This window comes from Anabas testudineus, chromosome 3 (assembly GCF_900324465.2).
Source record: "Anabas testudineus chromosome 3, fAnaTes1.2, whole genome shotgun sequence".
Classification (NCBI taxonomy): Eukaryota; Metazoa; Chordata; class Actinopteri; order Anabantiformes; family Anabantidae; genus Anabas; species Anabas testudineus.
Genome location: NC_046612.1, coordinates 2,221,819 through 2,238,832, shown reverse-complemented (window position 1 = coordinate 2,238,832; position 17,014 = coordinate 2,221,819). Strand labels below are relative to the sequence as shown.

Sequence of the window (17,014 nt, the reverse complement as noted above, 5' to 3'; positions counted from 1 at the left end):
ATACTGATTTACAGTGGTGGGATTAAGTACTAGTACTAGTATTACTATCTTCGGTTTCTGCACTTTACTGCTGATATTTGTACTTGCAGCCCTTGCAGTAGTACTTTTCTAATCGTTTAATTGTTTTGTTGAGTGGTTCCTCTGGGTGAATTCTTCATTCATCATTGTTGCAGGTCTCAGTCCTGCTGCTGTTTCACCACGCCCTCTACGAAACTGGTGTGTTTGATTATTCCTACGAGTTATCCGGCGGTAGGCGGTTCCCGCTCTTGATCAATCGCAGAAACCACCGGCGGTTGAAGTTGGTTTGGCACATTACGCGCTCCCCGAGAGGGAGCCAATGGGAGCGCAGAACGCTGCTGGACGCGTATTTTGAACTGCGGGACAAACGGTGGAGAGAGGTCAGGCGGAGACGGGGCGCTGCGCAGCTCTCTGTGTTTTTGACAAGCTGTGGTCGTTTTAGACAGTTTGTCCACGGAATCTGGGATTTAACAATGAGGAAGAGGTGAGGTCAAAACGTTTGTCCGTAGTTTGTAAAAATAGCGTCATACGATAATACCTAAACGGTTAGCTAGCTAGCTGTTAGCTTAACTAACGCCAACGTCTGTTAGCTCGATCAGAGCGTTGAGTTCTGGGTTTAGTTTAGCATCAAATGCTAAAGCTGCGATTTAGCTCGTTATTGGTACAAGCGACGCTATTTACTAAAACAATTACCAACCACGTCTCCCACCACTGTCTGTCTGTCTGTCTGTAGCGAGGTGCTCGCAGCTGAGGCTGTGTCGTGCCTGAATAAAGCGCTGTGCCACCTGAAGGACATCTGGGAGGAGATCGGGATCCCTGAAGACCAGAGACTGCAGAGAACGAATGTTGTCAAGAACCACATCAAGGTGACATTATTGTAATGTTTTAGTCAATATACACTTTCAGACTGAGAAAGCAGATTGGTGTAAATAACAAAGTTCGGTTCATTAAAGTTTTTTTATACCACAGTCTAACTTGTAGAAATGTAAAATGCTCAGATCACACATCGGAACATGTCTACAGAGACAATTTCTCTGCTAGACTCGTGAAGAGTTTAAAACACAACTTCAGATTTGCAAAACCTGTGATTCAGAACCTCAGTTTATTCAGTTTATTCAGTTTGATCAGTGTTTCTGGATTTGTAGAAGAGTGGCGTCATCACCTGGACTGGAAACCGGTTTCAGCAGTGGTTTAAACTTTACACAAAGTTAGTCATGTGTGAATCTGAGTGAGACAAAGATAAAAATGGTGGGTGGGGGCTTGTACAAGTACACAACAATAATTTTGAGTGAAACTAGGCCACTGGAAACTATTCGAATCCCCAGTGTCGTGAAGCCACGGTACTGTGAGGCAGCTGGTTTGACAGAAGAGACTTTAGTTTCAGGGTGCAGCGATTTATCTGATCTGATCTGTTATATTTTCTCCAAAAGACTTTGAAATGTATTCATTTCAACACACTACTTCTGTCTAAATTCTTTTAAGTGTTGGCTAAACTGTCTATGCATTTCTAAAACCTTTTGTGGTGAGAATAGGTGGAGTTTCTCCCTAATTGTTGAACATTAACAAAAACCTGTTTCACTTGTACAAATGACAGTTACTGTTTTATAACAACTCTTCCAATATAAGTAGTGGAAGAGGAGAAACTGCCAAAAAGTGTGTACCAGGATTAATGTTTAATTTCATCTACAGATGAGTACCCTTTAGTACAGATTCCAGCCACAATGTGCATTAATAAACTTGGAAGCATTAATAAAGTAGCATTTTTAGGTTTCTGTACTCATCATCTGTACTGTGTGTGTGATGGGATTGCAGAGATACAATTTCAATACCTACGTGTTGTTCATGTCCATATGCTGATTTAATCAATCTTTCAGAACCTACTAGAGATGATGATCAAAGAAGAAGAATCTCTGAGAAAGAGACTCGTAAACAGCATCCAGACATGCAGGACAGAAATGGAGAAGCTCTGCCTGGAACTTCAGCTTCCCGTGTTTGAGGTAATTACTTTTTAGTGTTAAATTGTGCACTAGCAACAGTTTCAGCTTTATTTATAGTAGCAGTGGTATATTAATGCAGATATTTCTGTACTGTCTGTTGTGGTCTTCCATTGCAGCCATCCGCTGGTTTATAGTTTTTAATGATAGTTCTGTGATTAAGAAAATAGCATGAGAAACATAATGTAAATTTAATTCATCTTCTGTGTGTTCAGGAGGAGGATGGTATCAGCATGCTCCAGCAAGAGAAGAACATCCGCACACAGGTGGAGGCTCTGATGAAGGAGAGGACTAAGCGGATGCAGCAGCTGAAGGCTCTGCTGGAGCAGGACCAGGACCTGTGCGACATCCTGTGCTCCATGCCATATGGCATCTCTCCAGACTCAGTTCCTTCACTGGAACAACTGGAGAACTTCCAGCAGCACATCTCCAACCAGAAGGAAGAGAAGGTGAGCGATGCATTTCCTACAGTGTCTGCTATAGGTGGTGGTTGATGGGCACAAGGCCGTATTGGAAAAATGTGTGTGAAAATATGTTTGTGCAACATAATAATCTTTTATCTAATCTAATCTAATAATCTGTGTTTCACTGTAAAAAGAACAGATTTGGGGGAATTTTCATGTGATGACTTAAAGAGAAATTATACACTTCATTAGATCATTATAACAAACTTTCTTTTTGTGCATGAACCTTTTATCAGTTAAATCCAAAACAAATGCTCCAATAGAAGAAGAGGAGACTGGTAGTTTAAAGTTAATATTGTTGATGTTGATTGTTTATTTATTTATTTATTTATTTTTTTTACAAAATATAAAAACACATTTACCATTAGAAATTCAGGTTTCTTTAACGGCTCAAACACAGTGTAAAATTAGCTTTAACAGATTGTTTACTGCTCTCATGTCTTCAGGAGAAGCGGTACGTTGAGTTCACAGACATCAAAAAGCAGATCATCCTGTACATGGAAGAGCTGGACCACATCCCTGAGACCAGTTTCGAAAAGGACGTTGTGTGTGAGGACGAGGACTCTTTTTGCCTTTCCAGAGACAATATTACGTCACTTAAACTGCTTCTTTGTCAGGTGAGATGGTTTTATTCCAGAGGCCATCTACAGGTCTGGAAAGGTTTATAAAAGGCCCAGGTGTTACTGTATTTTTATTATTAACAAGGACAACTGAGGAACATATGATAGCAAATGCATAAACTCATGCTATTCAAGCGTGGTAAATATTTTTAGGTATTAGATAGTTTAGCAGTATGATCACTGTGATAAGATCCCTCCATGTGGGGAAACTGGGATTCGAATTCCAGCTGTGGCCTTCCTCCAGTAAGGGGTCCTTAGGCAAGACCTCCTTATGCTAACTCTGCCTTGTACCTTGTAAGTCGCTTTGGATAAAAGCGTCTGCCAAATGACTAAATGTAAATGTACTGGTTTCAGTCTTTCACATTTTTATTTGGTCTAAATGTAACCATAGTAATCCACCTCTGTAACCACGTTCTTTGAAGACATCACTCAGAATCATCCACTAACTGATGCCCATTTTTTCAGCTGGAGGAGCGTAAGGCAGAGAACGAGGCGTTGTGTGAGAGTCACCGAGAGAAGATCCAGCAGCTGTGGGACAGACTTCAGGTTCCTCAGGAAGAGAGAGAAGTTTTCAATGAGCACATGGTCACTTCCAAGAAGAGGAATCTGGATGCGGTGAGAATAGAGTTGCACTGACTTTGTCTCTGTTATTCAGATTTCTGCACAGCTGCCAGTTTTGAGCTGCTGCCTTTCCGCTCAGTTTAAACTTATTATTTTTTCCAGTTGCAAGCAGAAGTTAAGCGTTTAGAGGAGCTCAAACTGCTAAACATCCGAAACGTCACAGACGCAATCCGTTCTGAGATCGCTGTGTTTTGGGAAAAGTGTTTCTTCAGCACTGACCAGCGGCAGGCTTTTGCTCCATATTTTAGCGGTGAGTTAATGTGTTTTAGTTGCTATAGACAGACATAAACATAAACACGGCTTTTTTCTTTAAGTGATAAGACTCAAGCTGTGATTTACTATTTTAGAGGACTTTACCGAAGACCTGTTGAGTCTGCATGATGCAGAGATTCAGCGCTTAAAGCAGCATCATGAGGATCACAAAGAGCTTTTTGATGGAGTTCACCAATGGGAAGAAAGCTGGAGACTCTACCAAGAGCTAGAGGTGAGCACATACAGTAAGAACAGCAACCAGAGGGAAACCAGACGAAAAATAAAACCTTCCTGTTCAGCTCTGCACTTGAAACTGAACTGTAGTGGTGGGAACAAACCAGAGCCTATTAGGTTCCACAGATAACAACTGCCAATTTGTTCAATGAAATGTTTGAAATTGAAAATGCTGATCAAAACCACGATCAACATAAAGGATCTTTAGAATTGTTCTTTGTTCCTGTTGAAAGAAAGCATTTTTGAGAGAAATATGATGAAAACTTTTTATTTTTTCTATCAGAGGATAAAGTGTTTGAAGTCTCTTTGAGACAAGCCCTAAGATGCTGCTGCACTGCACATCTTTTTAAATAACCTGTCTATATTATTACACACCTACTACATGTGGGAAATCACTGTCACATTAAGCATATACTTTAACCTATTCACAGAAAAAAGCCTCAGATCCAGCACGATTCACTAACAGAGGAGGGAATCTTCTTAAAGAGGAGAAACAGAGGTCAGACCTGCAGAAAAGTCTGCCCAAGGTAAGACATAGAGACTACCTATTCTCTAAACAGTTCTTAGGCATTTTACAGTAAATTAACATTGTGTGTCTTTTTTTCCAGCTTGAAAAGAAATTAAAAGCTCAGATTGATGCATGGGAAAGTGAACAGGGTCGGGAGTTTCAAGTTAATGGCCAGAAGTTTCTGCAGTATGTGGAGGAACAGTGGGAACTGCACCGCACAGAAAAAGAAAAGGAGAAATTAGAGAGGGTAAACAAGTCGTGCTGTTGAAGACCTGGTGTGTATGTTTTGTAAGAAATGTCTTGACTTTTCTCTTTACGTGTTCTCAACAGCACCTGAAAAAGAGCAAGCAGACCGAGGAGGATATGCTGTATGGGACAACTGTACGAACCCCAACCAAACGCAGATTCCTCGGCACTACTACGCCAAATAAATCAAGAAAGGTGGTCAACTCTGTTTGTGTTGTACATATAGTATAAACTGGGAGTGTTTCGTTCCACCTGTGAGGTAGTTTAGGTGTGTTTGGTCTGTATCAGACTCGATCATCACACAACCTTAACAAATTGAGTTTTCTCGTATCAGTGCAACAGCCATGTTTCATTTTGTAGCAGGTTAGCACGCACAACAGAACTGTTGCTCTTCACATCTTCAGCTTATTTGTGTACTACAGACTTGCTTCAGACTTGGGGCCATTGTTTAAAGCTGTAATACAAACAAAAGACTACAGACCCTCTCTACAGTACTCTCTCCATGGCTCAACTACATAACTCACAGCTAACTACTCTTTGTCTTTCTCTTACCAGTTCAATGCAACGTCCAGCATTTCCAGTGCCACTTCTAACAGCACCATGCGTTCAGCCTTTGGTGGAACGGTGTGTCGCTCACCTGTGCCACGTCCACCTCTCTCAGCAAACAAGGTCAGTTCAAATTTTGAAGATTAAAGAAAAGCAAGTGCACACTCCCACCAGGTATTCTACATACAGTATGATAGTCTGATTATTAACTGACATCATGGTCTCAGTTAATTAGTTAAAAGACAGTTAATTAACATTCACAATGTTCTGTCATTGCATTGATCCGTTAGTTCTACTTATCCTGTAAAGGGTCTTGGGGTGCTGTTCTGATTCTTCTGTGCATCCTCCAGATTCCACCTCGGACACCATGTGGTGGTAAACCCCCCCACCCACGACTACAGAGCTGTAACAAGGAGAATGTGGCCCAGCTGAAGGGGACGCCTCCGAGCGGTGCGTTGCTGACCCCCGCTAACCCACAGCGTAACTTCAGCATAGCCTCTGTTGCCAGCACATATTCAGAGTTTGTGGTAATTTGCTCTTATTTCTTCATTTCTGTGATGTAACATGTTTGTAGGTCTGATGATGTTCAGAATCCTAATGATGTAAATTTATATTTTAGAGGGACTTGGTCAACACTGAATCTGTTCAGTCAAGGTGTGTTCAGAGCTCTGAAACCTCGCGATTCTTACTAATGACTTTAAGAGTGATCGCATGCCTTTAATCAAAGACGGTTCTTAACAAGCAGCTTAACTCATTTTGGCTTCAACAATCACAGCTATGACAGAGCGTTTTAAGTTGCTCACTTTCTATTAGAACCCATATGCTTCAGTCATCCAGCCACTTTACCAGGCTTCACGTTTTCCAAGTGTTATCTGTGATTGCTCAGACGAAGCTGAATTTAACAGTATTTGCTTTATGTTGTACACAATGCATGACAACTGTACTTGAGTCCAATGTGTTTTTTTCTCCAATATATGTGGAAGTGTCTCCCAGGGAAAAAAAAAACTATAATATGATAATAAATTGTCAACACAGCTTCACATCCTAAGCTGCCTGTGGTGTTATCCACAGGCAATGAAGTGAAATAGATAGTTAAGATGCTCTACATTCAGTGCACCTAATAAATACACATCAATAATAACAAAGGTGGATTTCTGCAGTGAATCCGATTGGTGACTGGTGATTGTTTTTCCACTAATTCACATTAACAGACTTCACTGTTACTTCATAATGATTAAAAATGTTAAGTGTAACATCTTCCTTGTTTTGTGGTTTTACAAACCTGACGGCTGCTCTTCTGTTTTCACAGCGAGACCTGTCCAAGGCCTCCAACGCCGAGATCCAGCACAACATCCTGAACTCTACCACCACCAACCTTTGACCTCGCCACCCTCATGGTGACTCCATCGGCTGTAATATCACAGTCCCTCCAATGAAATGCTCACATCCCACAAGATGGATCACTACTTTGTACCGCTCTCTGCTTTAATATGTAAATGAAGGTAAAATATATCAAGTGTTACGTCAGTGATAAACAGGGAACAAGGAATCTGTTGTCATTTTCTGAATCTTCGTCCACCTGTCACTGTAAGAGGAAAATGTTCTTGTACCATAAGTTAAACGAACACTACTTTGGCTTTCTGAAGTGTTGTCTACATGTTTGTACTGCACAAAAGAAAGGTAAGCTTTCTGAAGTTATGCAATCTGGGGTTACCGGCCAAATGTATTATGAATTCTTTGCACTTTTTATAGGATATATATTGTAAAACACTGTGTAACTTTACACATACTAACACTGTTCTTTCTACATCTGTTTTATATGCTTATGTATTTGTGTACATATTTCTGTATTGGCTGTTCTTGTCATAGAAACTCCACTGTTTGGTGACAGTGTTCAGCAGAATATGAAGACTGTTCAAGTGTCAACGGTGTAAAATCACATGTATTTAATACACTATCATGGCTGATTTGGAAAAGAGTGTCAAACTATAATAAATGACTTTTCTCCTGAAAAACGCAGTACGACATGAAAAAGCTTGTGTTGCCAAACAAAATGCCCAGATTCACATGTTCTTATAATTTATGATTCTATGACAAAACAATAGTAAATACAGTGTGATGTTAGGATTTGTACATAATGCAGTCTTTGAAAGTTTATACTCGAGCTTGTTGTTCAGCATTAAGACCAGTTCAGAGTCAGTCAAACTTTAGATGATGATGATGATTATTGTCTGTTGTGAATGAATCTGATTTCTGTTGGTGAAGTGTAGATAAGAGTTACAATAAAACATGGCTTCTCAATGTTTTATCTGCTCTGTTTTCTTATTAAACCAAACTTTTTTTTTAGTAGTTTTAGTTGTTGGCAGTGATACAACAAAGTGGATTAACTCGAGTACTGTATGTGAGTACAGTTTTGTGGTTCTTGTACTTTTGTATTGTACTGTATTTTCAATTGATTCAACTATATATTTTTACTACATTACATTTCAGGGACAATAATGTGTTTTTTATTCCATTACACAGTAAATATAAAGCTTTAGTTGCAAGTTAATTAGCAGATGAATTAATAATTAATTAATTAATAAAGAATATATTAATTAATATAGAAACATATTAATATTTACACATTAATATAAAATGTTTTATTGTATGCAGGTAAATATTTTGAAATGGATATCTTTAGTACTTTAAGTACTTTTTGCTGCTCACGCCTTTGTACTTGTACTCAAATACATTTTTGAATGCACGACTTACTGTGTAACAGAGTATTCCCACACTGTTGTGTTGGTACTTTTTACTCCAGTAAAACATCTGAGTACTGCCTCTATGTCTCCTGAGGAGAAGATGACCTCTAGAAAAGCACCGTGTGGCAGGAATTCATTGAATCTTCCAGAGATATTGAAAAGTTAGAAGGTTTGATCAGCTTCTTACTGTGTAAAGGTCTATCCTGACAGTAAACCATGGGTGAGCAATGAACAGAAAGCGCTGCTTAATGCTCTACAAGCAGGAACAGTTTACACTCACTGCAGCAGTACTGAGTCTGTGTACTTGTACAAGCACCACTCTGCTGTCTGAACTCGACAGGACCCCGCTGCAATATGGCGGCCGCAGACACGTCTCCCACTCGCCGGATGTAGCGTCTGTGTGTGAGGACATGCTACCGGAGGAGGAACCTAAAACATCCATGGAGGGGCACACGCTGGTCGGCTGACAGGTCACACACACACTCACATACTCGGTGATGACCGGTTGAGTTTTTAGAGTCGTTTCTAAGTAAATAGCTCAGTCATGTCCGGAGCGTTAGCGAGGCTGCTCTTCTACCCGACGTTAGCCTACAATGTTGTGATGGAGAAGGTGTCGTCGAGGCGGTGGTTTGACCGGGTGGACGACACCGTGATCCTCGGAGCTCTGCCGTTCAGGTCCATGACCAAACAGGTGAGCACCTGCAGAGGGCCTGCAGAGGGGCATGTAAGGATTTACACAGACCCACAGTAACTAACTTTACATCACAGTGTAATCTATTACTGCATAGTGTAGCAGCATTAGTTACACTACATCGTTTCATGGAGGCCACAGTGGAAGAGCTTTGCAGAATTCAGCTCTTTTCAGGGTTCTCCTGCTTTTACAAGTGATGCTTGTCATTTCTTGTTTTGCAGCTGGTTGAAATTGAAAATGTCAGAGGTGTCATCACCATGAATGAGAAGTATGAGACCAAATATTTCTGCAACTCAGCTGAGGTGAGTTCACTAAAACATGTTATTCTTCCTATTTCTAATATGTCCATGTCAGCTGGTGTTATTCAGATGAACTGTTGTTTCATCTAGATGATTTCCTGGTTTTATTTGTCATATATAACATGAAACTGAATATTGCTCCTTTACATTCATGTTCTGTAATAAATGACTGATGATGGTTTGGGGTGTTTGACACTGGATGCAGGAGTGGTCTGCTGCAGGGGTGGAACAGCTGAGGCTGAGCACCGTGGACCTCACAGGAGTCCCGAGCCTGGAGAACCTGCACCGGGGTGTGCAGTTTGCCCTGCAGCACAGAGAGCAGGGAACCAGCGTGTATGTCCACTGCAAAGCCGGACGCTCTCGCAGCGCCACACTGGCTGCTGCATACCTCATCCGGGTCAGTACAGAACAGTGCAGAAGTCTTAATGTGATGTCAGCACCTGCTGTTTAAATTCCTACATCAGTATTAAACAGCTGATCACCTGTGAACAATGTGAATAGCAGTGTAAATAGCAGTTTCCTGCAGTAAATACTATCTTTACATAAGGGGTGATTTCACATTTCTAAAAGACTGACACTTGTACAGTGCTGGTTGCTCTAATTGTTCCTCCTCTGTGAAGAAGTCATAAGGGACAATATCCACATTCCTCGTTGTGTGCAACAGTTCAACTTGCTGTGTCGTACCATGATCCACGCCACAAGCAGTCATTCTGCACTGGCGTGGTGTCAGCATTTTTTCTGCTCAGCCAGGAAAAGTTGTAACTTCTATAACAGTTGTAAAAATAAAAAAACTGCAGCTCAGCACACTGTGGCTGTTTTTGATATTGCTCCCTGCAGTACTAAGTGGCTGGATAGCATAGTGGTAACATTGCCACCATGCACGGGAAATGGACTTGTCAGGAGATCAACATGATAAGTGATCGTTTTGTTCCTAAAACAAGGTGTGAGTGTGTTTTCTCGGGAATCTACCTAGTGATGTCATGAAGACATCGAAAGTGCTGGAAACAAAAGACTTTATATTTTTAGTTTGTGGCACAGCTTTGACAGCACAGCCTATTTTTCTTTTTTTGGTAACTGGACTCACACAGGTCATTACTCATGTTTCCAGCAAGTCAAGGTACCTCTAATTAGTAAAAATCTCCGTACTTAATGTATGATGTATTTTCTGTGGTTCATAATGTTAACTCGATATTGATTTAACCACTGAAATAACATTTTGAGATGTAGCTGTTATGTAGCTCAAGTCATGATTCGTGATTCTACATTCAGACAGTGAATGTACTGGTTTCAACATTGTGCTTTTATGCTGACAGCTGCACTGCTTGACTCCTGAGGAAGCCTGTCAGAAACTGGCGTCTGTCCGACCCCACATCCTGGTGCGATCAGCTCAACTGGAGATGCTGAAGAAATACTACCAGGAGGTTTGTGGACAGTCCAGCTGAGAGTGCAGGGCGGCGGTTTAAACCTCATTTTGTCTGTACAGCACCTGGAAGACTGCACTGGGCTTGTGAAGCCACAAAGACACGAAATGCCGCTGCTGTCTTATGAATCAAATATCCACATCATAATGTACACACAGTGAAAATAAATGCCACAAATTGTACACACTGCATGTTTTTTTTAAGTAAAATTAAAATAACTTTTTGATATTTGTGACAAATCTTTAAGAAGACAGGACAATTTCTGCAATGAATGCTGTCACCATCCTGTTGTCATTAAATAAAAGCTACCACTTTATGCTACATGAGTAAAACCACCTAGTTTTTATACCATGAAGTAAAATCTGTTGATATAATATCTAAAATCTATGATGCTCAGATTTGTTAAAAGAAATGTGAACACTCCAAAGTTCATAGAAAAACAATACTGCAAATCGTATTTATTTATGACTTTGATATTAAAAACACTTATTAATAGATTTGTTGTGCACTTGTTTGATTTTTATTGCAGCAATAGAATAATAGTGCTACAGCTTCTAAAATACACGAACACATTGTGATGATTAAAAAAAAGCAGTTGACTTTTACCTTTTTTTACTTTTGGTAATTTTGCATCTCATCTTGTTGATCTGATGTCTGTTCTTAGTTTTGCACATCTTGGACGGTCTTTGATTGTCTTGTGTCCTTTCTGTGAACAGGAATGAGCCAGTGCTCGGCGGACCTGTTCAGTAATACATGCATGTATAAAACTCAGAATTAAGACAGAAGGTTTAGTAGAGTGCACTGTTTTTGAACTAGATATATCTAAAAACTGTGATGTGCAGTTTGTACTTCGTTCTTTGAAGTACACGGCTGCTCCTCCGGCCGGAAGGGGGCGACACGCCGCTCACAGTCTTTTCTCTGCCCGAAGAAGAACGAAGGCTCAGATCAAACATGGCGGCGTCGCTGGTGCGGTTCGTCCGCGGAGGTCTCGGACGGGGTTTTAACAGTAAGTGGACTAAAAACTCATTTGTGTTTCCACAGGCTGTTCGCTGCACTGATGTATTTTTAGACGTGATTCTTTTACAGGGTGCTGGAAACGACAGCGTTTAATTTTTAACGTCAAATGTCTCAGGTTTGACCTTCGAGCTAGCTAATGCTAACGTTGGCCTGAATGACAGGCAGGAGGAAGAGTTCAGAGCTCAGTTTTAAGACATCTGAGTTTATTTAGGACACTAACAATCGTGCATAAGTGTTGTTGGAGGATGAAGGACAAGCATTGGTTTTATTTAATTCATATCTTTATTGCATAATGAACAAGCGACCAATTCACTAACGTAAACAGGAGATTTAGAAAAGCTTTGTGCATTTGTTAAAGTATCACAGGTGCAAATTATTCTAAAAGGTAGATAAGTGTGGTCGCCAAGATAAATAAAATAAATGCTTTAAGTCAATAATACGCAATGATTTTGCTTTTGTGATGCGGTGCAGAACTAGTTATATTACCCGTTAAGAGTAATACATGTTTGCAAGTCACTCGCATCACCCAGTCACCTCTGCAGCTCTGCAGAGTCATTAATTCATTTCATATTTATTTTAACTTTTTCTCTCAGTTGCAAGGAGTTCGTGTCTCCTCCAGCAGCAGACCAGGCTGCAGAGTTCCACTACTGAGGCTAGTGGTGAGTACACATGAAGTGATGCTGCAGGAGACTGCTAGTATGTGTAGTTGTGTAGAGACTGCCTCACTTCTGCAAACAGCGCAAATCATCTGAACATAGAAAAAACAGACTGGCAAAAAATTTACAACTTTATAAGTATTTGTATATTGTTTTAACAACATAATATATTTTGAGAAAACACTGTCTTTCATGCAGCCACCATCAGGCCAAAGGATGCCGTCACTCACAACCAACTGGCAGCGTTTGGGGAGTATGTGGCTGAGATCATGCCCAAATATATCCAGCAGGTCCAGGTCAGTTCATGTGCTGCTAATATTTGAATAATTTAAGGTGACTTCAGATGATACTACAATTTGACAACATGCACCGAAGCACTATTTTGTAAAGACGGCTAAATATCTTCTTCTTTCAAATAAACGGGACTGATGAGTAATTGTGAGAAAATGGGATTCACATGGGCAGCTTGTAAAATGGTGTCAGCTGATTACACTTAGTGGCAGGTGAAGTAGAGAAGGTAGCTGAGATACATAAAGCAAAACGAGTTTGTGTGAGGTAGTCATAAACCAGTTTTGTTATATGTAGCTGTTTTAGCTTTTAAAATTCAGTTCTTAGGATCAGTAAGAGTTATGACATCTTTATTTTTGGTTGTATTATTGAATCTGAATCAAGTTGGTAAATCTAAATCTAAAAAGTGTTTTAATCTCCTTCAGTGCAATAACAAAACAGCCTTTCAAATTGGGAATAATTTAAACTGAGATTTGGGTCCAGAAACTAGAAACACTAACAGAAACATTTGATATGGACAGTAACACATGTTCTTACCTAAATATGTAGGACAGTGAGTAATAATTTGAAAAAGGATGTGTTTTTATTTCTAATGTTTCAGGTGTCGGAGAGTGAGAGTTGAAAAATGTTTTGTTAATTATTGTTAATTGGTCTTGAAGGTGTCAGAACTCACCTGAATTAAATCCAGTTTTCAGAAAGATCTTCAAAGTGTTTGTGTGCATGTGTCTGTGTGTAGGTAACGTGTTACAATGAGCTGGAAGTGATGATCCATCCTGATGGAGTAATCCCGGTGCTGACTTTCCTGAGGGACCACACCAATGCCCAGTTCAGGAACATGATAGACCAGACGGCTGTTGACATCCCGACACGACAGAACCGCTTTGAGGTAGCCCTCCTTAGACGATACATTTAATTATTATTATTATTTAATCTTTGTTTCTGAGAAATCCTATTTTGTCAGTCAGTAGTGAATTGTGAATGCTATAGCTGAGAACAGTAGTTGCTAAATTCATCTCTTCAAACACCAGAACCTAAAAGGTTAATGATTTAAGATGCTAATTGTTTCAGTTTCCACATGTTGTCAGCAGCATGTATGTAATTTAATAAATAACCATGCTCACTTCAGGTTGGATGAAGGTTAGTCCCTGTCGAATAATGACCAACACACCAGTCTAGTGTTGTAGCAGCAGAGATGAGTAGTAAGTATAAGTAAAGTAGAAGTATTGATTCCATTGAAGTATAAAGTACATGCTATAAAATGTACTTAAAGTACAAAAGTACTAGTGTTCCACTAATAAACAGTGTATTTCAAACAATATTGAAGTTGATGTTGTTGTTAATATAAATGTAATTTTAATAAAATCTCTAGTAATTATTAAAAAACAAAGTGTTACTGTAGAGAACAAGAATGGCACAGCTGGTCGTGGCTGGTTAAAAGTAAAGATCTAAAATAAATGTAGTGGAGTAAAAGTACAGTATATCCCTCTGAATTTTAGTAAATGTACTTAGTTACTTCCCACCTCAGAGTAGCAGAGCAGATAAAAGCTACATCACCACATTACCGCTAATCTACGTAAACACCATGGAACAAGTTTTCAAAAAATCTAGTAGTATATACTATATCTAGAGTGGTTTTGTGTGTGTGTGTGTGTGTGTGTGTGTGTGTGTGTGTGTGTGTGTGTTTACAGATTGTGTACAACCTGCTGTCACTGCGCTACAACTCTCGTATTCGCGTCAAGACGTACACAGACGAGTTAACACCTGTGGACTCTGCGGTCCCCGTCCACAAGGCTGCCAACTGGTACGAAAGGGAGGTGAGTCACAACTTGCAGGTCCAGTGTGAATATTTATGACAGATGACGCTGTCAGTGACAGAAAATCTGATGGATCTACAGAGCAAAACAGATGTTACAAATAAAAAGATCAATCTAATCAAGAAAAGCGAGGCAATATGTTCTTGGGGAGTTTTTTTAAGTATTGTATGTGTAGGAGCAAAGACAACAGATGGATGTATTCTATTGTTTTGAAGCTGGAAACCAAACACGTCACCATGTCAGGGATTTCATACAATGACATGAACGCGTGTGTCTGTGCAGATATGGGACATGTTTGGCGTGTTCTTCGCCAACCACCCAGACCTGAGGCGTATTCTGACGGACTATGGTTTTGAGGGTCACCCCTTCAGGAAGGACTTTCCTCTGTCGGGATATGTTGAGGTGAGTTCTGCCAAAATCGCGTCCACTCAGTACAGCTGCCAGCTTTTGTGTGATTCATTTTGTTCTTCCAAAAGATAAATGCAGCAGTATTGGCAGGATGTCGCAGAGACAGACGTGATGGAAACTGTGCTGAGACACTTTGAGTTGTCAAACTCTGCTGGATCCTGTGATATTTATTTCTTTGTGTTTTTTAGTTTTAAGCTCATTATAATTAATCCAGGTTTCCCACAAGCTTTAAAAATCTGTCATAGTCTGTTTTTTCTGAATTGATAATTTAGTAAATACTGTGTGAAACTGAACCCATGGACTTATTCTTCACTTCAACACAACTTAAAACTCCTGTGGATGGACACTTCATTAAAAAGATGCAAAATAAACATGCATCATTTGATTACAATATCTTGACAGGAAAGGTTTCTGTTGGTTTTCTCCACTAAGACAGTTTTTGTCCGTTAGTTGAAACTACACGCTTCACTGAAAGATGGCAGTCATTATGTGCAGAGAAGTGAGGCAATAAACACTAAAGTTACTTCAAGATAAAATAGTAGTTTTCCCCCTGCAGGTGCGTTATGATGATGAGGTGAAGCGAGTGGTGGCTGAGCCAGTGGAGCTGTCGCAGGAGTTCAGGAAGTTTGACCTAAACACACCGTGGGAGGTGTTCCCTGCCCACCGAGAGCCTAAAGACGCTGCTCCCAAACTGGAGGCTGGAGACAAGGCCCCTGAGAAGAAGTGACATCCCTCTTTGTAGTGTCCACACCATCACCAAGCTCTGTCAGTTTGTGTCATTCTGGGAGTCAAACCTTCAATATTTATGTAAATAAAAATGGTAATAAAACTGTCGTTGAAAGATTTCTGGAAAGCAGTGGTTTTTAGAATAACTTCATTTAATGGAGTCGTTCAGCAGATGGAGCTGCAGCACAGAGTTAAAGAATCAGGGAAGATGCTGCTGCTTTCACTTTTCAGTTTGAGCTCACATTATGCAGAATAAGAGTCCAGCTTATACAGTTGTTGTTTATTTTGTCAAACAGTTTGAATTGAAGCATTCATTTTACATGTAAGAAATACTCAAAACATTTTAGAGTCAACATGAGCCAGACTATTGAAATCAAGACGTGGGTCAAAATGTTTTTGTGTTTTTTATCATTGTTGGGTTTGTAATGGGGAACTCAACGTACAACTTTGTCAAAACAACCAATAACTAGGGAGCACTTTATTAGATCTTGTTAAAAAACACATTTTGACCCATGTCCTCAAGACGCAGCTTATAATACACACAATCAACAATCAGTCTTTCGTCAGGATTATCAGAAAGAAAGAAGCACAGACCAGAAACATCCAACATCTTGTCAATCACTGTACAGATAATTCACTTTTCAATAAAAACACAGTTAACAGGCGTCGACTGGGCCTGCGAAGCTGAGAGAAAGTATCTTTTTTTAAATTCACTGTATTTTCAGTTATATGCATGCATCACACGAGTGGTTCGAGTGTGTCATAAGCTCATGTCACTTCACACACTGAGTTTTGTGCAGAATTATAGTCGATTTTTTAACAGTTGTCACTGTTGCTGACTGATCATGGTTTAATGAACTGAGTCGGGTGTGTGTTAAAGTAAAACTGAGGAAATCTTAGGTTCACCCCTGTGCACTGCTCACTCACTAAGGCTGAAACAGAGAGACTGTCAAAGGTTAGGCTGTGACAAAATACATTTTATGTGGATGAAGAATACTCAGTACAGTTCCTTAATGTGAAAGAACAGCATTTCATCAGCCAGGATCAGTTTCTTAGAAGCAACTGCAGCTGTAAAGAAAAGAAAATTGTTAAGTGTAGTAACAGTGTGGAGAAAGAGATCTGGAGAGAGGATGAAGCCCAAGACTTGTACAGCACTTGACCAGTGTCTGTGAAGTCAAAGGTGTGCTCACATGTTGTGGTTCGTCTCGATGGTATTTATTCTGACCTTTTTAAGTTTTGATATTTCATTAATGTTTCACAATGAAACACCAAAAACCGATTTGGAAAGTTATTTTTTCATGAAACACAAAGATTTAGATTGAAGGTGAGATTTTGATATCTCCTACTGTGCACTCAGCTAGAATACCTTAGCATCCTGAACACTATCAGAGTACCAACTGCTCTGATACTAAGTACTGCTGTACTTGTCTACAGTTACATTAGACCA

General features: G+C 39.9%; 3 protein-coding genes across 4 annotated transcripts; all 3 read left to right on the top strand.

The window, feature by feature from the left end:
• The first annotated feature begins 285 nt into the window (after nt 1-285).
• Nucleotides 286-7,791, top strand: prc1b (protein regulator of cytokinesis 1b). 2 transcript variants are annotated; one of them, XM_026379177.1, is made up of 15 exons: nt 286-502; nt 752-884; nt 1,893-2,015; nt 2,228-2,461; nt 2,923-3,093; nt 3,562-3,711; nt 3,820-3,967; nt 4,065-4,201; nt 4,635-4,730; nt 4,812-4,958; nt 5,042-5,152; nt 5,513-5,626; nt 5,854-6,030; nt 6,123-6,157; nt 6,813-7,791. In XM_026379177.1, exons 1-15 carry the CDS (start codon nt 492-494, stop codon nt 6,859-6,861), a joined length of 1,836 nt encoding a protein of 611 aa, XP_026234962.1. In that variant the 5' UTR covers nt 286-491; the 3' UTR covers nt 6,862-7,791. The 2 variants fall into 2 exon arrangements, with proteins under 2 accessions (XP_026234962.1, XP_026234963.1); XM_026379178.1 differs by lacking the exon at nt 6,123-6,157 and having other exon boundaries at nt 288-502.
• An 886-nt stretch (nt 7,792-8,677) lies between these two features.
• ptpmt1 (protein tyrosine phosphatase mitochondrial 1) lies at nt 8,678-11,155 on the top strand. Its single transcript, XM_026377703.2, has 4 exons — nt 8,678-8,938; nt 9,160-9,240; nt 9,443-9,634; nt 10,551-11,155. Exons 1-4 carry the CDS (start codon nt 8,792-8,794, stop codon nt 10,677-10,679), a joined length of 549 nt encoding a protein of 182 aa, XP_026233488.1. The 5' UTR covers nt 8,678-8,791; the 3' UTR covers nt 10,680-11,155.
• A 429-nt stretch (nt 11,156-11,584) lies between these two features.
• Nucleotides 11,585-15,686, top strand: ndufs3 (NADH:ubiquinone oxidoreductase core subunit S3). The gene is made up of 7 exons (XM_026378924.1): nt 11,585-11,664; nt 12,269-12,334; nt 12,530-12,627; nt 13,356-13,505; nt 14,308-14,433; nt 14,716-14,835; nt 15,398-15,686. The coding sequence occupies exons 1-7, from the start codon at nt 11,610-11,612 to the stop codon at nt 15,566-15,568; spliced, it is 786 nt and encodes a 261-aa protein (XP_026234709.1). The 5' UTR covers nt 11,585-11,609; the 3' UTR covers nt 15,569-15,686.
• Nucleotides 15,687-17,014: the final 1,328 nt, after the last annotated feature.

Bases quoted from the DNA above. Each gene is read 5' to 3' on its own strand.
- ptpmt1 (XM_026377703.2), top strand. From the start codon at position 8,792: ATGTCCGGAGCGTTAGCGAGGCTGCTCTTCTACCCGACGTTAGCCTAC. The intron at 8,939-9,159 runs GTGAGCACCTGC...CTTGTTTTGCAG, and splicing joins TCAGGTCCATGACCAAACAG to CTGGTTGAAATTGAAAATGT. The intron at 9,241-9,442 runs GTGAGTTCACTA...CACTGGATGCAG, and splicing joins ATTTCTGCAACTCAGCTGAG to GAGTGGTCTGCTGCAGGGGT.
- ndufs3 (XM_026378924.1), top strand. From the start codon at position 11,610: ATGGCGGCGTCGCTGGTGCGGTTCGTCCGCGGAGGTCTCGGACGGGGT. The intron at 12,335-12,529 runs GTGAGTACACAT...TCTTTCATGCAG, and splicing joins TTCCACTACTGAGGCTAGTG to CCACCATCAGGCCAAAGGAT. The intron at 13,506-14,307 runs GTAGCCCTCCTT...GTGTGTTTACAG, and splicing joins CACGACAGAACCGCTTTGAG to ATTGTGTACAACCTGCTGTC.
- prc1b (XM_026379177.1), top strand. The intron at 3,712-3,819 runs GTGAGAATAGAG...TATTTTTTCCAG, and splicing joins AGAAGAGGAATCTGGATGCG to TTGCAAGCAGAAGTTAAGCG. The intron at 3,968-4,064 runs GTGAGTTAATGT...TTACTATTTTAG, and splicing joins TTTTGCTCCATATTTTAGCG to AGGACTTTACCGAAGACCTG.